We start from the raw sequence: 27,634 nt of genomic DNA, 5'->3' as shown, positions 1-27,634 counted from the left end.
TCAAGTCTTAACTTATGAATCCCAAGTCTTAACTTATGAATCCCAAGTCTTAACTTATGAATCCCAAGTCTTAACTTATGAATCTCAAGTCTTAACTTATGAATCCCAAGTCTTAACTTATGAATCCCAAGTCTTAACTTATGAATCTCAAGTCTGAACTTACAAATCCCAAGTCTTAACTTATGAATCCCAAGTCTTAACTTATAAATCCTCAAGTCTTAACTTATGAATCCCAAGTCTTAACTTATGACTCCCAAGTCTTAACTTATGAATCCCAAGTCTTAACTCACGAATCCCAAGTCTTAACTTATGAATCCCAAGTCTCAACTCACGAATCCCAAGTCTTAACTTGTGAATCCCAAGTCTTAACTTATGAATCCCAAGTCTTAACTTATAAATCCTCAAGTCTTAACTTGTGAATCCCAAGTCTTAACTTATGAATCCCAAGTCTTAACTTATAAATCCTCAAGTCTTAACTTATGAATTCCAAGTCTGAACTTACAAATCCCAAGTCTTAACTTATGAATCCCGTCTTAACTTATAAATCCTCAAGTCTTAACTTATGAATCCCAAGTCTTAACTTATAAATCCTCAAGTCTTAACTTATAAATCCTCAAGTCTTAACTTATGAATCCCAAGTCTTAACTTATGAATCCCAAGTCTTAACTTATGAATCTCAAGTCTGAACTTACAAATCCCAAGTCTTAACTTATGAATCCCAAGTCTTAACTTATAAATCCTCAAGTCTTAACTTATGAATCCCAAGTCTTAACTTATGAATCCCAAGTCTTAACTTATGAATCCCAAGTCTTAACGTTAGGAATCCCGTCTTAACTTATGAATCCTCAAGTCTTAACTTATGAATCCCAAGTCTTAACTTATAAATCCTCAAGTCCTTAACTTATAAATCCTCAAGTCTTAACTTATAATCCTCAAGTCTTACATTGATGATCCCAAGTCTTAACTTATGAATCCCAAGTCTTAACTTATAATCTCAAGTCTGGAAACTTACAAATCCCAAGTCTTAACTTATGAATCCCAAGTCTTAACTTATAAATCCTCAAGTCTTAACTTATGAAGCCCAAGTCTTAACTTATGAATCCCAAGTCTTAACTTATGAATCCCAAGTCTTAACTTATGAATCCCAAGTCTTAACTTATGAATCCCGTCTTAACTTATAAATCCTCAAGTCTTAACTTATGAATCCCAAGTCTTAACTTATAATCCCAAGTCTTACTTATGAATCCCGAAGGTCTTAACTTATGAATCCCAAGTCCGTAACTTATGAATCCCAAGTCTTAACTTATAATCCCGTCTTAACTTATAAATCCTCAAGCTTAACTTAGAATCCCGTCTTAACTTATAGATCCTCAAGTCTTAACTTATAATCCCATGTCTTAACTTATGAATCCCAAGTCGTAACTTATGAATCCCAAGTCTTAACTCACGAATCCCAAGTCTTAACTATGAATCCCAAGTCTTAACTCACGAATCCCAAGTCCTTAACGTATGAATCCCAAATCTTAACTTATGAATCCCAAGTCTTAACTTATAAATCCTCAAGTCTTAACTTATGAATCCCAAGTCTTAACTTATGAATCCCAAGTCTTAACTTATGAATCCCAAGTCTTAACTTATGAATCCCAAGTCTTAACTTATGAATCCCAAGTCTTAACTTATGAATCCCGTCTTAACTTATAAATCCTCAAGTCTTAACTTATGAATCCCGTCTTAACTTATAAATCCTCAAGTCTTAACTTATGAATCCCAAGTCTTAACTTATGAATCCCAAGTCTTAACTCACGAATCCCAAGTCTTAACTTATGAATCCCAAGTCTTAACTTATGAATCCCAAGTCTTAACTTATGAATCCCAAGTCTTAACTTACGAATCCCAAGTCTTAACTTATGAATCCCAAGTCTTAACTTATGAATCCCAAGTCTTAACTTATAAATCCTCAAGTCTTAACTTATGAATCCCAAGTCTTAACTTATGAATCCCAAGTCTTAACTTATGAACCCCAAGTCTTAACTTATGAATCCCAAGTCTTAACTTATGAATCCCAAGTCTTAACTTATGAATCCCAAGTCTTAACTTATGAATCCCAAGTCTTAACTTATAAATCCTCAAGTCTTAACTTATGAATCCCAAGTCTTAACTTATGAATCCCAAGTCTTAACTTATGAACCCCAAGTCTTAACTTATGAATCCCAAGTCTTAACTTAAGAAAGCCTGAATGACGAACTGGATAAAATCACAACAGAAATGCAAAATTACTCACAAAAGGAAACTAGTTCCTCCAAAATTACTCTTAAAAGTAAACTGGTTCCTCCAAATTAATCACAAAAATAAACTGGTTCCTCCAAAAATTACTCACAACGGTAAACTGGTTCCTCTAAAAATTACTCACAACGGTAAACTGGTTCCTCCAAAAATTACTCACATAGGTAAACCGGTTCCTCCAAAATCACTCACAAAGGTAAACTGGTTCCTCCAAAATTACTCACAAAGGTAAACTGGTTCCTCCAAAATTACTCACAACGGTAAACTGGTTCCTCCAAAATTACTCACAAAGGTAAACTGGTTCCTCCAAAATTTACTCACAAAGGTAAACTGGTCCCTCCAAAATTACTCACAAAGGTAAACTGGTTTCTCCAAAATTACTCACAAAGGTAAACTGGTCCCTCCAAAATTACTCACAAAGGTAAACTGGTCCCTCGTCCCACACATCATGACATTACTGTAGCCAGATGCGGACTGGAGACGTGCAGGCTCTCAGGGTGTCCCAGGGACTGACGTAAACAATTACTACAAGTCTCACCTGGACGCCTGTACTGGCCTCAGAGATAACTTGCCTAAGAGAGACATCAGTCGGCAATGTAGTGAATACACGGGGGGACGAGATGGTCATGATCCACCTCTGTGTTGATGGTCCACTATAATAACCTTCGTGTCTGGCAAGTGTTGCTGGGGACGTGTTTACTGGCTGGCCTCACGGGGGGAGAGAGAGAGAGAGAGAGAGAGAGAGAGAGAGAGAGAGAGAGAGAGAGAGAGAGAGAGAGAGAGAGAGAGAGAGAGTTTAACTTGGTACAGAAGGACTGTCTGTTACATCCTGTTATGTGACACCAGTTCCTAGTTCAATGTTACCGTGGAACGTTCATCATTGCCACACGTGCTGTAGCAGGGCTGATGCATCTCCTTTATGCCCAGTGTTCTCCCAATTCCCCGCCGCCGCTGCTGCTGCTGCTGCTCGTACTTTAAAACCACAACAGCTCAAACCTGGTGAAAAGCCACGTCAGGGAATAGCTTAACGTGTACTGGGATACAATATTCAGTCGCGACAAGAGTACAAGACGCTCTCCTGGGGGAATAACAGCCACGTGGTAGGAAAGGTGTCTTCTGTTGTCCTTTCTGATTCCTTCCTGTTGCGCTCGGATCTTTCCCTCGAGTTATGGCATTCTGTCAACTGATCATTCAAGGGAATGGTACGTTGGTGTGGAATCATCAACTGAAAAGCCAAAATAGATACGACCTGCCTCTATTTAATGGGTATGTTTATATCTTCCACCATGACCTTAAAGATTTTTCACTCCTCTCCGTATAATTCATGTTTTCCACTAATTTACATACATAATTTAAGGCCCGGCTTATATAAAAAAAAAAAAAAAGTGGCCACGTCAGGATTTCTTATTTTTCTTCCAGAGAATATGTATATATAAAGATACTTCTCATAAAACTAGCTGCCTCTGCCACTGTCAGGACTTATCACCTTGTTCTAGGCAAATGATGTGTATGCCAACTGTAAATCATGAGTTATTTTCCTCATACATTAACTCATACATCCATCTGTATCAGGGGGGAAAACATTCAAGGTTAACTGCAATGTTGTCAACTATCCTCTTGAAATAAATGTCTCTGTGTTGGCAAGTCAACCCCCAGAGAATTGTGGGCTTCGTCACTGCCCTTGACCAACCAGTCGTGGCTCTGGGAATGATGACCCCCAGGTGCACAAGATTAATTTGTCACAAAACGTGTATGGCTGCCTTTATACATTTACTCTTCCCCCATGTAAGTGGGAACACAGACAATAACCACAGATAGACGGACAGACAGATAGATCAACTTTCTGTATAACAATTTCTCGACATCTTGATTCTAATTTCTCGACATCTTAATTTAATCTCTTACATAAAGCGACATTCGTAACATGTACAAGATTTAGATCTCAAGAAGTGTGGTATTTTTAATTTAAAGGCTACACTACATACGGTTAGTTAAAGTTTTTCTGACAATAAACGATTTGCAAATTTCTGGCAAAAAAATGTAGAAAATGTCTATGTATCAAACAATGACCGTTTTTTATTATAATCATCATTATTGTACTTAGTCGATGTCTCCCGAGTTAGCGAGGTAGCGCAAGGAAACAGACGAAAGAATGGCCCAACCCACCCACATACACATGTATAGACATACACGTCCACACACGCTCATATTCATACCTATACATTTCAACGTATACATATATACACATGTACATAGTTCATACTTGCTGCCTTCATTCATTCCCGTCGCCACCCCGCCAAACATGAAATATATATATATATATATATATATATATATATATATATATATATATATATATATATATATATATATATATATATATATATATATATATATATATATATTGGTATATTTTCACCAAACATAGTCACTAAGAGACGTCCTATAAACTAAGTACACATCTCACTCCAACATTGCCTTCAAAACATAACACCAACATAGCCACATGAAGTACATATCTCACTCCAACATTGCCTTCAAAACATAACACCAACATAGCCACATGAAGTACATATCTCACTCCAACATTGCCTTCAAAACATAACACCAACATAGCCACATGAAGTACATATCTCACTCCAACATTGCCTTCAAAACATAACACCAACATAGCCACATGAAGTACATATCTCACTCCAACATTGCCTTCAAAACATAACACCAACATAACCACATGAAGTACATATCTCACTCCAACATTGCCTTCAAAACATAACACCAACATAGCCACATGAAGTACATATCTCACTCCAACATTGCCTTCAAAACATAACACCAACATAGCCACATGAAGTACATATCTCACTCCAACATTGCCTTCAAAACATAACACCAACATAGCCACATGAAGGGATAAATTCCCTAAGACAAACAAACACTTTTCTAACATCTCAAACTACACAATACTGACCACATTACACTATCTCTCGTCTCCAGCAAGTGAGAAACAAGGAAGAATTAAACTGTCTTGTGTCACCATAACTCATGTTTGCCAGCCATGTCATCCTGATGAACAAGGCAACTGTTTCTATCTCCCACAGTTCAGCGGCACCTGGTACCAAGTGGAAGAGGAACCCAACTCCTACATAGATATCAAGGAATGTATCATGATCCACTACACATGGCACGGTAACCTAACCTATCTCTACTGTCTCAACTACATATTGTGTTATCCACCTCTCGTCACCAGCGCATCTGGCTATATATATATATATATATATATATATATATATATATATATATATATATATATATATATATATATATATCCCTAGGGATAGGGGAGGGAGCGGGGAGCCGGAAATCCTCCCCTCTCGTTTTTTTTTTTTTTTTAATTTTCCAAAAGAAGGAACAGAGAAGGGGGCCAGGTGAGGATATTCCCTCAAAGGCCCAGTCCTCTGTTCTTAACGCTACCTCGCTAACAGGGGAAATGGCGAATAGTTTGAAAGAAAATATATATATATAGTGTTGGTGGTGTTTAGGATCGTGTGTGTGGAAGGTCAAAGTGTCAGGGAGGACCAACGTGGGCCCGTTTGAAGGCGTGGTGGTCCCAACAGAGTGGTGTGGATGCGAGTCTTGGACGACCAATGTATAGGGAGGAGAGAGAGTGGCTGGATGTGAGGCGGGCGGGCGGGCGGGCTGATGGTATAACAGATGACACCGTCAGGGAGGAAGTGTGGCAGTGAGCCCAGGATGACTGAGGGAGTCGATCAGGGCAGAAGGATGATATGGTTCGCGGATGTGAAGAGGATCAGACAAGAGACACTGTCTGGGATGATCTATGTGTCGGAAGCAGTTGAGCAAGGGGGAGGAGATGGCTGGCTGGATGGAGTAGTGGAAGCTTCGGGTGTCGGACCCCTGAAGATCTAGGAGGGTGAGAGGCGTGCCTTGGATAGAAGAAATTGCAGTGATATTGTATACAGGGGGCGACCTGGTATTAATGGGCTGAACCAGGTGTATGCAGTGGTTAAGGTGACCTATGCTAGAGGCTGTGTGTGTGTGTGTGTGTGTGTGTGTGTGTGTGTGTGTGTGTGTGTGTGTGTGTGTGTGTGTGTGTGTGTGTGTGTGTGAGCTTACTGTTCACTGATCCTAACGTTATTTTAATAGTAATTCTGTCATCACTTTACTAATCAATGCTGTTTTTTCCTACTACATTGTCTTACTGACACAGAACTCCCACATTGCTTTACTCCCACAGTAATTCCCACAATATCTTGGACCCACAGTTACCCCCCACATTGTCTTACCCCCACACAGAGTCTCCCTCCTGCATGAACTTTCCCACTCTGAGAAAGGGATCCCCATACATACTGTGTTTCCCCACAGTACCAGTCCTAATCCCACAATAACTCTCGATCCTTCTCCCACAACGTCTTTCTCCCACACTGTTCTACTTCCATGATCAATACCATATCATGTGACCTCCCATAGTAGCATTTCTGCTCCTGTTCACAACAATAACACGGTCTTAACCCCACACTTACAAACACTCCTTGTACACCCACAACATCTCCAGAACTCTCGTGCTCCCACTGCAACTCCCACACACTCTTCCTCCCCCCCCCCCCCCAAGTATAACAGATCCCTCTTCCTCCCACAGTAATGCCTTGTCTCTGGTCCCAGGTACACATATTGAGGCGGTCACCAGAGGCTGGGACCAGCACGGTGACCTGGAGGTACAGAAGGCCAACATCTCCCAGGTCACCCCAGTCGACCCGACCCAGCCACGGCCCTACCTCCAGGTCCGCACTCCTCATGGTAAGGACGAGAGAGAGAGAGAGAGAGAGAGAGAGAGAGAGAGAGAGAGAGAGAGAGAGAGAGAGAGAGAGAGAGAGAGAGAGAATGAAGACATAGATGAAGACGAAACAGAGATGTGTGTCGGAGAAACGCAAGTGGAACCGAATACGTATGACGATCGAATTATGCTCTTCTCTCAATTCGCATCCCTGATATGTTTGCCCGAAGTCACCTGGGCATCATGAGTGGCCAAGCTGTGTCTCATGAACAGTAATTGGTCACACCTAGGGTCACTGGTAGGGTCGATACAGACAGCAAAGGACCAGAATATCACCCTGCCTTTACACCACAGGATGACCCCACAGTCACTGTCAATAGTTTACCGAGGCAATAACTTAGCCACTACCACCAGGGAACTTCTCCAACACTGAGGATTAGATATAGTGTCCCACGTGAGGCATACGTTGCTCAGTACCGCCTCAATAAACCTGTCTTGTTCTGCTGGAAGTGAATTATGACAGGTTTATATTGCTCTGTGTCGCATCGATGAACGCTTACAGGCCCTTCGTCATGAGACCTACATTCATTCAGATCTTTGATCAACACTCGTCTGAGACGCACAACCAACCGTAATTACATGAAATTTCAGGAGCAAGATAATCCACACAAGATGTAAAGTAATTCTTGATATGCGATGACCGGAATGTTTATTGCCCTCGAGCTTCTCATTACGGGCAATCAGGAAACCTTTGTTGAATCACGCGACACGGTGTGTCAACCTACGTGGCGAGGAAGCGTTCAGAAGCAACGCTGCTCGGCACCCCTCACAATCCACAGATCCTTCATCCTCCTGGCTAGACCTTAAGTCAAAGGTGAGGTTTGAGAGAGGCCACGACGAGCGGACGTACACTAACTCAGTTCTGATGTGGGACTGTAAGACCAGGTTACTGGTCCTGCAACATCTTGGTCGGGTGTTGGAATTGTGTTGGGGGAAAGAGCGCAACCTAGCAGTATCAGGGCATATCTTCCATATGAGAGGAGTGTTGAGGTAGAGGCGTGGACGCTCCATCGTCAGACTTATGACCAAACCAATGAATTTGACAGAGGACGTCCGCTCGCCTGGATTTTCTAAAGTCTTGGCTTTGACTCCCCTCCAGCCAGATGGGGGTAAATAAATTGTGGATTGTGACTGTACGTGGCTAATACGGTCACAAGGGGTCCTTCTGGGGCAAGAAGCAAGAAGGCCACCCACTGACCCTTGCCGTTACTCATGTTATGGATGGCCAGACCCCAAAACGACAGCAATCTCCCGTGAGTCTGGTGGCTGGCTGAGTAAGGCCAGGGTGAGGCTAGGGACAGTGAGTGAAGTTAGGGTGTGTTAGGTCGGAGTGAGCGAGGCCAGGATGAGTGAAGCCAGGTTCCGCCACTGTCCATCCACGCCAGAAATACACCACCATCACCACCACACCCATGTAGGTCACTAGAGATCCGGTACGTTATACATCTAATCTGTAAGCCACGTTATCGACACTTTATAATCTGAATCTTTCTATCGCTCTAATGTACCTGATCTACTGACAATTCAAGGCCATATGACAACCTATATCTGAGCGGGGTGCTCGGGAGCCGCTGGTAAAGCTACTGCACATGATCCCCCTCCCGTTGGCAGCAGAGTCAGGCGCGACTCTGAAAGAGCTCCCTCCCTCTGTCGGTATCTGCGGGTAGCCATACCATGCTACTACACCCGGAGCCTTTTGCTCAAAAACCAGCAGCACGGCACAAGATGCGAACCTCATCAAACACGACGTGCGACGTATGTCGCTATATTCCCGAGCGAGTCTATTGCTACCAGCTGTAACAATAGGTCACACATTCATGCTTGTAGAGCTTTCTCTGTGTAACATTGCCATGAATGGTGCTCGGTGAAGGAATTGCTTGTGCGTGCAATAAATGAATTACGGAACTCCTATACGTGGTATCGTCCTACGCCTATATATACACAAAGTCGACCCATAAGCATTTGGGTGGACCCTGCACTTTGGACCCATAAGCATTTGGGACCCATAAACATTTGGGTGGACCCTGCACGCTACTTCATTGGCCCTAAACAAAGAAAACGTGCTGGTACAGGGCTAACGAAAACGTAGATTCACCTACACTTTGTTCATTTTCTGTACCCCTCTTCACAGTATCCATACCTTCCCTCAGAGTATCCATAACTTCTTTTACAGTATATATACACCTTCCCTCACAGTATCCATACCTTCCCTCACAGTATCCATACCTTCCCTAATAGTATCCATACCTACCCTCACAGTATCCATACCTTACCTTCCCTCACAGTATCCATACCTTCCCTCATAGTATCCATACCTTCCCTCACAGTATCCATACCTTACCTTCCCTCACAGTATCCATACCTTCCCTCACAGTATCCATACCTTCCCTCACAGTTTCCATACCTTCCCTCACAGTATCCATACCTTCCCTCACAGTATCCATACCTTCCCTCACAGTTTCCATACCTTCCCTCACAGTATCCATACCTTCCCTCACAGTATCCATACCTTCCCTCACAGTATCCATACCTTCCCTCACAGTATCCATACCTTCCCTCACAGTACCCATACCTTCCCTCACAGTATCCATACCTTCCCTCACAGTATCCATACCTCGCCTCACAGTTTCCATACCTTCCCTCACAGTATCCATACCTTCCCTCACAGTATCCATACCTTCCCTCACAGTATCCATACCTTCCCTCACAGTATCCATACCTTCCCTCACAGTATCCATACCTCGCCTCACAGTATCCATACCTTTCCTTACAGTATCCATACCTTCCCTCACAGTATCCATACCCTTCCCTCACAGTATCCATACCTTCCCTCACAGTATCCATACCTTCCCTCACAGTATCCATACCTTCCCTCACAGTATCCATACCTTCCCTCACGGTATCCATACCTTCCCTCACAGTATCCATACCTTCCTCACAGTATCCATACCTTTCCTTACAGTATCCATACCTTCCCTCACAGTATCCATACCTTCCCTCACAGTATCCATACCTTCCCTCACAGTATCCATACCTTCCCTCATAGTATCCATACCTCGCCTCACAGTATCCATACCTTCCCTCACAGTATCCATACCTTCCCTCACAGTATCCATACCTTCCCTCACAGTATCCATACCTTCCCTTACAGTATCCATACCTTCCCTCACATTATCCATACCTTCCCTCACAGTACCCATACCTTCCCTCACAGTATCCATACCTTCCCTCACAGTATCCATACCTTCCCTCACAGTATCCATACCTCGCCTCACAGTATCCATACCTCGCCTCACATAGTCCTTACAACCGAGGGTTTAGGGCCGCGTGACGTCACAAGGCGGCCTGCGCGACCAGGTCCGTTTTTTTGGGCGTCAGAGTGGGTCGACTTGGGGCATATATAGGCTGAGGTAATATCACCCATACCTACGTCCCTAGAACAAGTGACATACATTCTCTCAGTTGTAAAGATGTACTTCCGTTCACACGTGGAGTTATATTTCTCCAACGTTTCATTACAACCGTCATGACACCACGAATGGCACAGACACAAGGCCTCTGGAGGACGTCTTCGTAAACCGGAGGTCTTACTGTGTTATTTGCCCGACTGGCCTGGTATATAACCGGCTCGTCCACTCGCGTGCACCGACCTCGACATGATGGATGATAGAGATGCACCCGGTGTACTTGTGACCAGGTGGCTGAGTGAATATGACTGGTTGAGTGACCTGGTGGCTGAGTGAATGATATGACTGGTTGAGTGACCTGGTGGCTGAGTAAATGATATGACTGGTTGAATGACCTGGTGGCTGAGTGAATGATATGACTGGTTGAGTGACCTGGTGGCTGAGTGAATGATATGACTGGTTGAATGACTTGTTGGCTGAGTGAATGATATGACTGGTTGAATGACATGGTGGCTGAGTAAATAATATGACTGGTTGAGTGACCTGGTGGCTGAGTGAATGATGTGACTGGTTGAATGACGTCCGTCCATAGACTACTGGTTGATCATAGGTGTACAGACGATATTGTTTCTGAATCGCTGTACGAGCAGAGTACGATCTTGTATCACAGCTTGCGTCTGGGAGGTCATTTAAGTAACAAGATAACCACTAATGACTTTGAAGTCTGACCAAATCTTTCCAGGAATGACCACTGTATGATGTAATGATGGACCCCAAGTGATGGGCGTTGTGTATGTGAAGGTTTAATCTATTATGTGCTGGTGTGATTCATTCCTGATGGTCGATCTAGTGATAGACTTTATATTATTTCAACAGAGAACTTGCTGTATGTTCACTTTATGAAAGGGATGACGTATGCCTGTACGTAAATGTCTGCCTAAACAGCCACGGAGTTGTAGTGGTTGTAGTCGGGGTTGTAGATGGGTGTGGTAGTGGAGTGGTTGTAGTTGAGGTCGTAGTGGTTGTAGTTGGGGTTGTAGTGGTTGTAGTCTGAGTTGTTCCTGGTGTTGCAGTGCCGCCCGTGCCCTACCACATCATCAAGACCGACTACGTCAACTTCGCCTGCGTCTACTCCTGCTTTGACTTCCTCGGGATGAAGGTGGAGATTTCCTCCATATTAAGCAGGACTCCAGTTCCCACCAACGCCTCGCTGGCAGCTTGTTACCACTCCTTCCACGCGATGAGGATCGACCTGTCCAGGATGGGGCCTGTGCTGCAGGGGGACCAGTGTTGGTACAACGAGATCCACTCGCCAGAGGGCGGCCACGCGATGGCGACCAGCAGTTTAGCCACTCCTGAAGGAGGGTCACACCGTCAGGGGGGTTCCCCTCCTCTGGTTCCTACCACACCGTCGATAACTGAGGCACGGGACGAGCTGGTGCCTTCACCAGTCGCTCCAAAAGACTTGGCCCAGTCGATAACTGAGGCACGGGACGAGCTGGCGCCTTCACCAGTCGCTCCAAAAGACTTGGCCCAGTCGATAACTGAGGCACGGGACGAGCTGGTGCCTTCACCAGTCGCTCCAAAAGACTTGGCCCAGTCGATAACTGAGGCACGGGACGAACTGGCGCCTTCACCGGTCGCTCCAGGAGAAGACTTGGTCCAGTCGAAAACTGAGGCACGGGACGAACTGGCGCCTTCACCGGTCGCTCCAGGAGAAGACTTGGTCCAGTCAATAACTGAGACACGGGACGAACTGGCGCCTTCACCAGTCGCTCCAGGAGAAGACTTGGTCCAGCAACTGGAAGATGTTTTGACTCTGATGATTGACCAGATCCAAGTCGTTCCTGAGGAGGTTGCCGCTGGAAAATCTTCAGTAACTGATGGGAAGAATGTCCAGGTGGTAGAGACGACCAGCCAAGACCCGAGGGCCAGCCACATAACCTCGGGGGACACCCCAGGCCAGCCGTCAAGGGCCCCTCACACCCCACGGGGCAAATTCAAAAAGCGTCGGAAGAATAGAAAAAGAAAGAAGGGGTGTGGCAGACACCACCACGGACGAGGATGTACGACGACACCACCGCCCACCACCACCACCACCACCACCACCCTGGTAGACGACCAACCTGCGGTACGACCAGACGTCCAACTGGTCGACTCACAGCCTTCCTATGGAGATAAGCCAAACACCGCTAATACGGAAGGTAAGGAAACTTCTGCACTAGTTGACTGACAGTAATGATTCGGTAGACAGACAGACAAAACTTAACCATAGACACATACACACACACACACACACACACACACACACACACACACACACACACATTGTATATGTATGAACAAATGAATGAATAAAAGCAGACAGTATGAATTATGTACATGTGTATATATGTATATGTTGGAAAGGATCACAATTTTGCGCGTGATCAAGATATTCCTATGAGTCCACGGGGAAAATGAAACACGAAAAGTTCCCAAGTGCACTTTCGTATAATAATCACATCATCAGGGGAGACACAAAAGAGAAATATAACAGTCAGTTGATATACATCGAAGAGACGGAGCTCCCTGATGATGTGATTATTACACGAAAGTGCACTTGGGAACTTTTCGTGTTTCATTTTCCCCGTGGACTCATAGGAATATGTATATGCCTGTGTGTTTATATATATGAATACGTTGAGATGTATAGGTATATATATGTGCTGTGAAAGGACGTGTATGTATATACATGTGTATGCGGGTGGGTTGGGCCATTCTTTCGTCTGTTTCCTTGAGGTACCTCGCTAACGCGGGAGACAGCGACAATATATTATTTATACTTTGTCGCTGTCTCCCGTGTTAGCGAGGTAGCGCAAGGAAACAGACGAAAGAATGGCCCAACCCACCCACATACACATGTATATACATACACGTCCACACACACAAATATACATACCTATACATCTCAATGTACACATATATATACACACACAGACATATACATATATATACATGTACATAATTCATACTGTCTGCCTTTATTTATTCCCATCGCCACCTCGCCACACATGGAATAACAACCCCCTCCCCCCTCATGTGCGCGAGGTAGTGCTAGGAAAAGACAACAAAGGCCCCATTCGTTCACACTCAGTCTCTAGCTGTCATGTAATAATGCACCGAAACCACAGCTCCTTTTCCACATCCAGGCCCCACAGAACTTTCCATGGTTTACCCCAGACGCTCACATGCCCTGGTTCAATCCATTGACAGCACGTCGACCCCGGTATACCACATCGTTCCAATTCACTCTATTCCTTGCACGCCTTTCACCCTCTTGCATGTTCAGGCCCCGATCACTCAAAATCTTTTTCATTCCATCTTTCCACCTCCAATTTGGTCTCCTAGTTCTCCTCGTTCCCTCCACCTCTGACACATATATCCTCTTGGTCAATCTTTCCTCACTCATTCTCTCCATGTGACCAAACCATTTCAAAACACCCTCTTCTGCTCTCTCAACCACGCTCTTTTTTATTTCCACACATCTCTCTTACCCTTACATTACTTACTCGATCAAACCACCTCACACCACATATTGTCCTCAAACATCTCATTTCCAGCACATCCACCCTCCTGCGCACAACTCTATCCATAGCCCACGCCTCGCAACCATACAACATTGTTGGAACCACTATTCCTTCAAACATACCCATTTTTGCTTTCCGAGATAATGTTCTCGACCCCCAAACATTCTTCAAGGCTCCCAGGATTTTCGCCCTCTCCCCCACCCTATGATTCACATCCGCTTCCATGGTTCCATCCGCTGCCAGATCCACTCCCAGATATCTAAAACACTTTACTTCCTCCCGTTTTTCTCCATTCAAACTCACCTCCCAATTGACTTGACCCTCAACCCTACTGTACCTAATAACCTTGCTCTTATTCACATTTACTCTTAACTTTCTTCTTTCACACACTTTACCAAACTCTGTCACCAGCTTCTGCATATATATATATATATATATATATATATATATATATATATATATATATATATATATATATATATATATATATATATATATATATATATATACTTAAATGCATAGTTGACAGCGAGTGTGTCAGTGTGTGTATGTACAGTCACTGACAAAAGTTGGGGATATATATCAAGTGAGGTCTGTAACCTGTGTCTGTCTGAAGGGAGTATGGACGTGTCCCGGGATGTTGTCCCGGGCTGTCAGTATCATATATACATATACTGCTCGATAGGTCATGTGTATAACAGTGTTCCCAGCCACGCAAGACTTCCCGCTTTACCTTACAACAACACCACCACAACTTCTCATTGGGTAAAAGGTTTGATAAGGTCATTACGTTGTCCACTAGGGTCTACAGGATGAAGGTCCTCCGCTCCTGTACCTTAATGACTCCCTTAAGATTAGGGGTCAGCCACCGAGATTAATACTTTACCGCTGGGGAATTATAACGTTTCTTATATCGCAGGTAATTTTGCCCTTGAGCGAAATACATCCTCATGGTAACGTAACCAAGTTATCTATATATATATGGTTCATGATTAATGTTACTTTTGCAGTTATGTCCTTCCTGACCTACAATACCTTAAACAAAAACAATATATATATATATATATATATATATATATATATATATATATATATATATATATATATATATATATATATATTATTATTATTATTATTATTATCATTTTGCTTTGTCGCTGTCTCCGCGTTTGCGAGGTAGCGCAAAGAAACAGACGAAAGAAATGGCCCAACCCACCCCCATACACATGTATATATATCCACGTCCACACACGCAAAATAACATACCCATACATCTCAATGTACACATTTATATACACACACAGACACATACATATATACACATGCACACAATTCACACTGTCTGCCTTTATTCACTCCCATCGCCACCTAGCCACACATGGAATAACATCCCCCTCCCCCCTCATGTGTGCGAGGTAGCGCTAGGAAAAGACAACAAAGGCCCCATTCGTTCACACTCAGTCTCTAGCTGTCATGTAATAATGCCCGAAACCACAGCTCCCTTTCCACATCCAGGCCCCACACAACTTTCCATGGTTTACCCCAGACGCTTCACATGCCTTGATTCAATCCATTGACAGCACGTCAACCCCGGTATACCACATCGATCCAATTCACTCTATTCCTTGTCCGCCTTTCACCCTCCTGCATGTTCAGGCCCCGATCACTCAAAATCTTTTTCACTCCATCTTTCTACCTCCAATTTGGTCTCCCACTTCTCCTCTTTCCCTCTACCTCAGACACATATATCCTCTTGGTCAATCTTTCCTCACTCATTCTCTCCATGTGCCCAAACCATTCCAAAACACCTCTTCTGCTCTCTCAACCACGCTCTTTTTATTTCCACATATCTCTCTTACCCTTACATTACTTACTCGATCAATCCACCTCACACCACATATTGTCCTCAAACATCTCATTTCCAGCACATCCACCCTCCTGCGCACAACTCTATCCATAGCCCACGCCTCGCAACCATACAACATTGTTGGAACAACTATTCCTTCAAACATAGTCATTTTTGCTTTTCGAGATAATGTTCTCGACTTCCAGACATTCTTCAAGGCTCCCAGGATTTTCGCCCCCTCCCCATCCCTATGATTCACTTCCGCTTCCATGGTTCTATCAGCTGCCAGATCCACTCCCAGATATCTAAAACACTTTACTTCCTCCAGTTTTTCTCCATCCAAACTTACCTCCCAACTGACTTGACCCTCAACCCTGCTGTACCTAATAACCTTGCTCTTATTCACATTGACTCTTAACTTTCTTCTTTCACACACTTTACCAAACTCAGTCACCAGCTTCTGCAGTTTCTCACATGAATCAGCCACCAGCGCTGTATCATCAGCGAACAACAACTGACTCACTTCCCAAGCTCTCTTATCCCCAACAGACTTCATACTTGCCCCTCTTTCCAAAACTCTTGCATTCACCTCCCTAACAACCCCATCCATAAACAAATCAAACAACCATGGAGACATCATACACCCCTGCCGCAAACCTACATTCACTGAGAACCAATCACTTTCCTCTCTTCCTACACGTACACATGCCTTACATCCTCGATAAAAACTTTTCACTGCTTCTAACAACTTGCCTCCCACACCATATATTCTTAATACCTTCCACAGAGCATCTCTATCAACTCTATCATATGCCTTCTCCAGATCCATAAATGCTACATACAAATCCATTTGCTTTTCTAAGTATTTCTCACATACATTCTTCAAAGCAAACACCTGATCCACACATCCTCTACCGCTTCTGAAACATATATATATATATCATAACTTCCGATGTATTAGTTTAGCTGGACACAGGCTTTATCAAAGGCAGAGGGTTTGGTGTTGTGACACACACACACACACACACACACACACTGCACAGTTACGGGACTTAGTTTGTGCTGTCTGAGACTACTCTGTTGTATATAAGTTGACAATACGCCCTGGAGAATGTGTCAACACACGCTGGCAGTTGACAAAGCGTCAGTTATTTGGAGCCGATTCGCTCATAAGGTCAAACGCCAGTGGGGTCGTTCGCTCCGTGAGTTAAGTATGCAGGTCGAGATCTCAACAGAATGTATACATTATACGAAAGCCGAGTCCAAGATACTGGCCACTACGGACTTATCATTACCGAAATCATCCTCCTGAACAGCCTGGCCGAGTCCAAGGACACAGCAGGGGGCCTTAATCTCGTAAGAAAGAAGAGAAAAGTTTCTCATAATTCATTCCCAGCTGCTGCACGGAGCGCTCCCCCCCCCCCCCCAGCCATAGGTCACTGTACATTAATAACGCTGGTCAACGAGTCATGGGATCTCTGACGTTAAGTGTTCGGCGGCCACGTCTTCACAAGACACTTCAGACGACTGTACTGAACAGCACACAATACTAAAAAGATAAAGCAAAATCTACCTCAATCTTCAGTATTTGCGGTATGACATAATTCGCACGAATACCGACGACAAATTCAGTGCAGCTAACTGCAATCAACATAAAGATGGCATCAAGTATACATAACAGATAAACAAAATAACTGAAACAATAAATACAGCATATTCATAATACACTACTGATAACCCACTTCAGTAGGGACAGTGTGTGTCACAACACAATGTGTGACGTGGAGTACACCTTATGCAAATAAGGGGTACAGCGAGTGCACGCTGGGCAAAATCCGTAACATTTTCAGAATAAGAGTATCTTTGAAGCACTGCAAATCACAGTCAGGCAACGCAATGGACACAGTTCCGCAGTGACAGTCACTGCCAACGAAATAACACACTGGGAAACAGGCTATGTCTACAATCATGTGAGATTAATAACACACACAAAAACCCACTATAATACTGAAGAGATCTTAATAATAATCCGGGTATAATTAGTCTTCATTACTCGCAAACGCTGAGGAATTAACTAAATTACTAGTAACAGTCCTATGAGCCAATTAAAATCACAGTGTATATATATATTCCAAGTAACATAACATACAACACAACAACCGTGGTAACAAGCACAACAAAAATCAGAAATACGTAACAACACGTACAATAATTCCGACCCGTACAGAAAGTTGTCATAGCGGAAGATAGAGGAGCAACCTCACCTTGCACGGTGCAGCAACCTCACCTTGCACGGTGGAGCAACCTCACCTTGCACGGTGCAGCAACCTCACCTTGCACGGTGCAGCAACCTCACCTTGCACGGTGGAGCAGCCTCACCTTGCACGGTGCAGCAACCTCACCTTGCACGGTGCAGCAACCTCACCTTGCACGGTGGAGCAACCTCACCATGCACGGTGGAGCAACCTCACCTTGCACGGTGCAGCAACCTCACCTTGCACGGTGCAGCAACCTCACCTTGCACGGTGCAGCAACCTCACCTTGCACGGTGGAGCAACCTCACCATGCACGATGGAGCAATCTCACCTTGCATGGTGGAGCAATCTCACCTTGCACGGTGCAGCAACCTCACCATGCACGGTGCAGCAACCTCACCTTGCAGGTGCAGCAACCTCACCTTGCACGGTGCAGCAACCTCACCTTGCACGGTGGCAGCAGCCTCACCATGCACGGTGCAGCAACCTCACCTTGCAGGTGCAGCAACCTCACCTTGCACGTAAGCAACCTCACCTTGCACGGTGCAGCAACCTCACCATGCACGGTGCAGCAACCTCACCTTGCAGGTGCAGCAACCTCACCTTGCACGGTGCAGCAACCTCACCTTGCACGGTACAGCAACCTCACCTTGCACGGTGCATCCCAACACGTCATTAACCGCTGGGTGACCCATCTTGACCTGTCCTCTTCGTCACGACAGCTGACCAAGGAGGGAGGCCAACACCATCAAATAGTAATTCCTGAAATTAGAAAATGGGTCGTTAAATCATACGACGGAAATACAATTATTACGTATCATGGTATCATTAAATGGATGACATGAAGTATCACCACCTCCTACAGAAACATTACCAACGATTGTAAACCTATCATTAATAATTTCTGTTAGCAGTAATATCACACTTTCCAATCTCACACAAGTCCATAAATATGTGATAAATGATTTATCAACGTCTACTTAAGTCACACGTAGTCACTTGTTTATTCTCTCTCATTTTCCACATTTTAACGTGACGTAAGTTTTTTGCAGCGTATGATATTCCTAGTGTAGACAAAGTCGTCTCGCATTTGCCAGCAGAGCTGTATGAAGAGAGACGAATGGGGACTCATGTGTTCAGTGCTACTGGTTAGCTAGTCCTCCTACCTTCTATGTTCGTTTCAGAGAAATGCATACCTTACGTATGAGTGACAGAATATCATACATCTCATGTATCAATAATTAACTGCACGAGCTACATTTACAATAACTAAAATTGGGAATCATAAGCAACACATCGCTGTTTTGGTACACGATATAACAACATTCAAATATATAATCATTTCAGTCCCGTATGAAAATACGTCAGTTTTAATTGAATACGCTACATTAACAATTCAAATAAAAGATATCAGATGACCGAAATATTTTCAGGTCGTACCAGGAACTGCATAAATGTGCTGCATATGACCACTGACGAAGTAAACTGTATTAGTCAACTTAATTGAATGAAAATCCTTTTGTGCCTCATTCGTAATATTCTTCCTTGATAATACATGGTCTATTCCGTATTCAAACGTTGTTATCTGTTGACAAATGTATAATGATATTCCCTTGTTAATGTATCTCCATTTTCTTTGAGAGTATTGCGTATCATGTAGTACATTCTCCAACAAAATCAATAGCGTAAAATAAGCGAGGAAAAGTAAGGTAACATCACATACCATAACACAAGGTAACGTGTAAAGGACACACAATAGCAGATCTAGTTTTCTACATCCCTACTGTAATCACCAATTCATATATTCTGAATTTCTCTTGTAAATACTTCTTGGATCCATTTGTAAATCAACCCTCTTCCTTTTACATCATTTACTATACGTCTTCACGTGATCCCCCCCACATAAACACAGTGCAGATATCTTCTGGTGTAGCGTAAAATGTATGTGGTCTTCAATTGACAAAACTTGGCACATATTTTCGAAAAGTTCCATTAGCACTGCAGTCTAATGATGGCAGTATATACAGGACACATCTTCACATTCTTTACAATCTATCAGGCAAAGCAGTCTGGTCTTACTCCATCATAACATTACACGAAGTGGTAAATAAGATATACACTCCTGGCAGCTTTTCCGATCACCTTTTTCAGTAAACAATTCACAGTGTTCTAATTACCTGGCGCTTTTCATTTCTACGCAAAAACACAGGAGTTGATGCTGCTACAATCATACTTCTCACTTAGGAGTATAATATGGGAGGCGCAAACGCCTCTAACAAAACGAACGAATTCATTATTTTTGAGAGGAAAATATTGTTTGAAAATGTATCGAGGTTTTAATGAGCCTTGTTCAAATTTCATGCCGGTTGTTTTTCATACGAGTTTCATATACATTACGATAAATACGACACATTCCACCTCATTTTGGCTTTGAGGGAGGCCAGACTTGTTCTTTTTTTTTTTTCATTTCCCTAAATCTATGACTGAGGTTGTTTTCTGCTTAAGTACTGCATCTACCGCTGCTTCATCTCAAGTCTTGCATCGATGGTCATAAACTGGTCTAAGGCCATGGTATGATTAGTGGTAATCTGTTTTCACGGCACTTGTTATAATGTACCAGGTACATCAACAATGTTAATTGCACCAACTTTCCGAACAGATCATTCGGTTGTGGAAAGACTCTGTGGTTCCCATGCTATAAACAGAAGTTCATTTTCGTATTTTGGGTGACTTTCAAGACACAATACACTACCTCGCATCATGTTCTTGTACTCCACAATAAATCCATCTTGATTACAGTAATGCTCCTCACTCACTTGATAAAAATCTATTTATCACTGCTTTCACTCCGCTTACGGAATCTCTTTCGAGACAGTATCTATGGGCCTAACTCTCCTTCTGATAAATGTCTAGACTCTCAAGTGTTTTGGCATGAATCTTCATCTGTACACCCTGACAGTAAACATCATGCTGATAACGTGGCACACGTATACATAATGATATTCAAAGACAAATGGCACTAACTGTTAACTTTACTAGATTTACATTTTGCTCCGTATTCCAGATGCAATAACCTCTTCCATAAGCCTGCAGTAAGATAAAAAAAAAATTTCCTTTATATTCAGCTAAATTTTCAATATTAAAAGCACATCTTTCATTTACGTTACCATTTCTATATAGCAAAAGAGGTGAAAGTAACCCGAGAAATACAGCTGACCACAAAAGATTAAAACTTATTATCACTGGTTTTCTAAATCGTTGCCTATCTATTTATAACTACTTTTCTCGTAAATATTAAAAGTTTTTCTTACCTTTCTATCATTTATCTTCATTCATAACTTAATCCCTTAATTCATTCTTTTTATCTTAAATCTTTTTTGAAGGGCTCTATTTTTCTTAATATGTTAAATGAGACGGTATGAGCAAGTAAATGCCCAAATCACGGGAGACGGCGGTTAATATATATATATATATATATATATATATATATATATATATATATATATATATATATATATATATATATATATATCCTAGCTAGCCTAAGTCACGTATCCAGTTAATCGATCAACACCTAGGGAAGATGAACAGCTGGGTTAACTGTGGATCGAATATCGCAACGAAGATTCGAACCCATGAGCTCGACCCTGGGCGGCCTGCTAGTGCAGGATGAGCAACAGTAACCGCTACACCACGGAGGGCCATATCTGTTATGAGGATCTTTTGCATTCTTGATTTACAAATGAAGTCTGTGCTATAAGGAACTAATCTGTCTAGGTATTCCACGATACATATTATTTCACACACACACACACACACATATATATATGTATATATATATATATATATATATATATATATATATATATATATATATATATATATATTTTTTTTTTTTTTTTTTTTCTTTGTCGCTGTCTCCCGCGTTTGCGAGGTAGCGCAAGGAAACAGACGAAAGAAATGGCCCAACCCACCCCCATACACATGTATATACATACGTCCACACACGCAAATATACATACCTACACAGCTTTCCATGGTTTACCCCAGACGCTTCACATGCCTTGATTCAATCCACTGCCAGCACGTCAACCCCGGTATACCACATCGCTCCAATTCACTCTATTCCTTGCCCTCCTTTCACCCTCCTGCATGTTCAGGCCCCGATCACACAAAATCTTTTTCACTCCAATACAATTTTTCTCTATGCTTCATCGTTTCCATAATTTGCTTTATGAACGACTTTTGCTGTCTGAATCATCTTCAGCAATGTTCAATAACGTTTTATAATTTGATCAACTTATCTATCTTTTTCAATTGTCATAACAGTTTTCAGAAAAGGATGAATACTTTGTAACTAACGAGAATTACCCACAGAAATAATCCTCTCTATCTTATTATCTTTGCAACTAGTTAAGATTACCCACGAAAATAATCCCCCCTAACTTATCATCTTTATGGGTAATTTTCATTAGTTACAAAGTATTCATTTCGTTCTTAAGACTTTTATGACAATCCTTATTCATTCTTGTGACTCCCTAGTCACTTGCTTGATTAAATACTTCAATATTTATTTTTAATAATATCATCAAAAACTACACACTATATTCCTGCCTTCCCTAGTCTCTTGCTTGATTTAGTACTTCAATACTTATCTTAAATAACATCATCATAAACTACACACTATCTTCCTGCCTTAGTCTTCCACCTCATTTACTGGTGATCCATCTTCCAAAAGTTTAAGAAAAGCTCTCACTTCCCCATCTTTACGCCTGTGTACTTTTACTGAAACGCAAACTTGCTTATTTCATTAAAGTCAATATCTTTTGTTTGACGCTTTTCTTCTGTAATCAACAAGAATTTCTAATCTACTCCATTACTCACAAAGGTTTAATTTACACCAAATAATTTTCAGGGGCAGCAACCTTCAATTAGCCAACTTCTACAAATATGAGTTTATTTCGGTATATCATTATTATCATTATCATTATTATTATTATTATTATTATCATTATTATTATCATTACTCACACCAGAGGAATGTTCATCCCTATCATTATCATCATTATCCTTATCTTCATCATCATCTATTTTACCACTGTGATGCTACTTTTAATCTTATATATTCAGTGTACGTGGGATGTTTTGTTATTACTGTTACTCTATTCTGGCCAAGAACATTATTTTCCCTCATCATCCAATCCCAAATTTTACCCCACCATATTTCCAGCTACAGTGCTCTTATCAACCCCCTAACTTAGTAAGTGTATACAAAGCCTAACTGAAAACATTGGCTCAATCTCTTATGTATCATAGTCTATTGTTGCTAGATTTAAAGCATGTCTACTTCTCTCAGCCACACATGAAAAACATCTATAGCTAAACAGAATACCTAGTAATTGTGTGTTCTGTCAAACTTCTACCTTAAGAGTCCTGTTATGATTCACTGAAACTCTACCTCAAACATCACTCATCTTTATTTCTAACACTTCATCATGCTTATCTAGTGCACTGATAATAATCCATTTTTGTCTATATCAAGAAGGGTGCAAATTTCAATATAGCATAAGTTTCCACTCCCCATGATAAGAATATTAGTGATATTTCTATGACTAAAAGTTTACTGCCTCATTTCTAAACCATGCTGCCTGAAATTCAGCCATAAAGTCCTCTTGTGTAATTAATAAAAAAAATATAACCAGACAAAAACTGGTCTATATGGCGATATGAGTCCCAAAGAATTAATCTGCAAAAAGTGTGTGAGGAATCCCACTTCCTGTCCACCATGCATGTATATGTGAGGAGCGCCATAATGCATGCCTCCCCATAGTGGTTATCAAAACCCCATGATACCTCCTCCTCCCCATAGTTTTGTCAGGAACCCCATGATGCCTCTCTTCCTCACTGTGTGTCATGAGGGTTGGGGGAACTAAGACAAACTTAACTAGCTCAGCCGCCATCCAATCAGTCTGGCATCTGTACTTGTCCTTCGCCATCAGCCTAGCTTACATCTATAGCATTAAAAAACCAAGATAATTAATATGGAAGGCCAAGAAAACTCTAGAGTAAGTACATTCTCCTGGCACCATCTGCAACCAAAGTTGCAATTCTTTTTAACCAACGAAAATGAAACGGATACCTGTGCTGAATTTCTAAAACTTCGTGGTAATTTGTCAGTTTAGCTACGCATCGAAGTTACCATTGACTACTGTATGATATCGTTCTACATTAATGGTGTAGTTTCTAGAATATATAATATCAGTTGGAGGGATGCGTCATTTGAATAATCATATCTAATTCTATGACAAAAAAAAAAAAAAGGCAATAGTGGGGAGGGTTATGAATAACCGGATTTAATTAATGTAAAAATATGTGAAGCACTTCTAGGAAACCGTCAGAACTTGTGACAGCCTCACCCTCAAACTTTCTACCAACCGAGATTGTCTAAATTCTTAGTACTTTTGTTAAAATGAACTAGAAACACCCATGGTTGGGCATAGCGCCAACTGTCGACAAACAGACAAGACTTGAGAGGAGGGTCGCACCACCGCCTAACTTCCCCACAACCGGGATAGCTCTCTCCACACACACACACCGGCAGCAGGCCTCTGTAATGTTGATATATCTCTAGATCTCAGCTGCTTGAGAATATTTGGTTAGGTTTTCATAGATTTTGTTCATATTTAACCAGAATTAACTCGACTTACTTTAATATTTGCTGAAGCCATATTTCCCCTGATGTTCATAACCCTCACTACTACAGCCAGGCCTTCTACCCAAATTAACTCTGTAATTGTAAATAACCTACTTTTACCCCCCAATTATGTACGATCAGCAACATATATGATAACTCCACTACCATCTACGATCCCCTATCACTAACTGAATGTGTAATAACTACTGTTTCTGATATTGTTTCTTCTCGTCCTCAGATAAGGACCAGGGGGACCTACCACCACCACCACCACCTTCAGCAACACCTGCACAATGCACCTGTATCTGTGACAATGCGTCATCTGCACCAGCCACCTCTGGCCTCCTTCTGCTCATCATTTTGTTGTGCTCCTCCGTCTGGGGAAGATAGGAGTGGGAAGGGCCAGATCCAACTGAAACACGCATTGCCCACAGCTTCGTCCGTGAGATGGCTGGGAGCTGGGGCATGTGGTTAGGATACTCGTGAGCTGTTTGCTTCATATGCGTTGTGATCTGGCTCAAATGTTTCAGGTGCGGTTCGACTGTCGGGTTGAAGCCTATCTAAGCACTCGGCTGGTCCTTCTATCTGTGAACTGAAGATATTTTTCAGTGGGTCTGAATATTCTTCACAAGACGGTTTCAAGTGCTTCAGAGATAATAAATCTATATCTATTTAATAGTGCATATATATATATATATATATATATATATATATATATATATATATATATATATATATATATAAATATATATACTTGCACAATAAGTAAATTCAATGAAGCAGAATTTGATAGCAAGTAATTTGGACTATGGAGAGCAGGCCCGGAACTTGTGAGGTAGCTGGGTACTTGTGAATTAGTTCGACGAACAGAGTTTAGACCTCGTGAGCGGGTTGGCTGGCATTCCTGTATGTCTTCTGCTCGACTGAAATGCTGTTCTGTGGGTTCGGTTAAACCTGAGCAACTTCTGATAATGGTAGGTAAACACAGTTTCGTAAGCAAGTCTGGATGATCTAAAGCAGGCTCAGATGTTGGTATTAGGTATGCTTAAAGCCCTTTTAATAGTGTTAATGCTATTTTTTTCTTTTTGGTATATTAGCTAGTTATAAGAATATTTTAATAACTTATACGGTCAGTATCGGTCACTTGTATATTTGATACTGCACTTACGGTAATTTACAATGTCCAGACACGTTAGTATCCAATACACAATACTGGGGTACGCATGAACGAAGCTGTACCGAAGCATCTGTCTCGAGAGGCAGGTAAAGAATGGTTCGGTACAGCAACCCACCAGGAGTGTACAGGAGGGATCCAGGCGTGCCTTTGGGCTTCTCTCTACATCTGTATATGAGTTTCTATGTAGAATGTAATAGTTTAGCATAATTAGTGCATAATTACAGCATCAGAACTCATGTAATTCATGACTTTTGAGGCGATTGCTGGCAAATATGAATGTTTGATAACTCTTAAAAGGTATTAAGCTTCGTACACTTTAGCTTATAATTTACTATCAGCTTAGGTAAGAGATTCCGTATATAATGTTTTGATACAGGAATATGCTGTTGCTTATGAAACTGGACTTACAAATTACGTATAGGATTTAAGCTCGTATGTTTATAAAGAGATTTCATCATTACACACACGCAAATAACATAAAGAACAATCACTAGTTTCTATGTAATTTGATGACTTAAACTTGTTATTCTATCCTAGTTCAAAGATATATATATATATATATATATATATATATATATATATATATATATATATATATATATATATATATATATATATATAATCATTCACACCTCCAACAGCCAGGATCTACTGCGATCATATGAAGCCAAGCGGTACTGCTCCCACTTGCGACGCAGGGGTCCTGGGTTCGATCCTGGCTGTTGGAGGTTTGTATGTTATATGTAAGTGCGCGTTCATATGCACTATATTCATATATATATATATATATATATATATATATATATATATATATATATATATATATATATATTATAACGTTGAATGCAACAGTCACGAAGAAGTCCACATCAAGGCAGGGTCATATTTGAAATATGGAAAGGTTAATGAAAGGAATGAGAAGAGACAAAGGAGAGTAATTACAAATTTTGAGGGAAGTGAAAAGTCTGTCTTCTGAAATGTGATTGGTCATAGTTATTGGGAAAGACATGAAAGGGTGGAGAGTTTCAAAGCTTCAAGGTGTAGGAAAGAAACGGGTGTCAAAATGGCCCACCCTTGAGCTGCCAACGGCAAAACAATTATCAGTCAGTATATTTTCTTTTCAAGTTTCTTTCTGGTCGTGGTGAATGCCCAGTTACTCTAATATATATACATATATATATATATATATATATATATATATATATATATATATATATATATATATATATACCAACAAGTGCATATGAACGCGCACCCTCATAGAACATACAAACCTCCAACAGCCAGGATCGAACCCGGGACCCTTGTTGCTCCTTCCTGCTGCACAGGAGTCCCGGGCTCCATCCTGGCTGTTGGAGGTTTGTATGATATATATATATATATATATATATATATATATATATATATATATATATATATATATATATATTCTATGAAGGAAATGTGTATCAAAGTTTGTTTATAATGTATTGTACGACAGGATCCTTGTAATAATCACGTGGTAAAAAAAAAGCGAGTCTAATAAAACATGAACAAAATATTAACTAA

General features: G+C 41.6%; 1 protein-coding gene across 1 annotated transcript in view; it reads left to right on the top strand.

Moving 5' to 3' along the window:
* LOC139763129 (uncharacterized) overlaps positions 1-26,709 on the top strand; it is a 33,214-nt gene extending 6,505 nt beyond the window's left edge. The window contains exons 2-5 of the mRNA XM_071688821.1: positions 5,385-5,472; positions 6,967-7,101; positions 11,619-12,749; positions 25,148-26,709. Coding sequence (XP_071544922.1) covers positions 5,385-5,472; positions 6,967-7,101; positions 11,619-12,749; positions 25,148-25,299 — 1,506 coding nt within the window. The 3' untranslated portion in view covers positions 25,300-26,709. The remainder of the gene's footprint in view (positions 1-5,384; positions 5,473-6,966; positions 7,102-11,618; positions 12,750-25,147) is intronic.
* Positions 26,710-27,634: the final 925 nt, after the last annotated feature.

This window comes from Panulirus ornatus, chromosome 46 (assembly GCF_036320965.1).
Source record: "Panulirus ornatus isolate Po-2019 chromosome 46, ASM3632096v1, whole genome shotgun sequence".
Taxonomy (NCBI): domain Eukaryota; kingdom Metazoa; phylum Arthropoda; class Malacostraca; order Decapoda; family Palinuridae; genus Panulirus; species Panulirus ornatus.
This window is presented reverse-complemented; position numbering and strand designations above follow the sequence as displayed.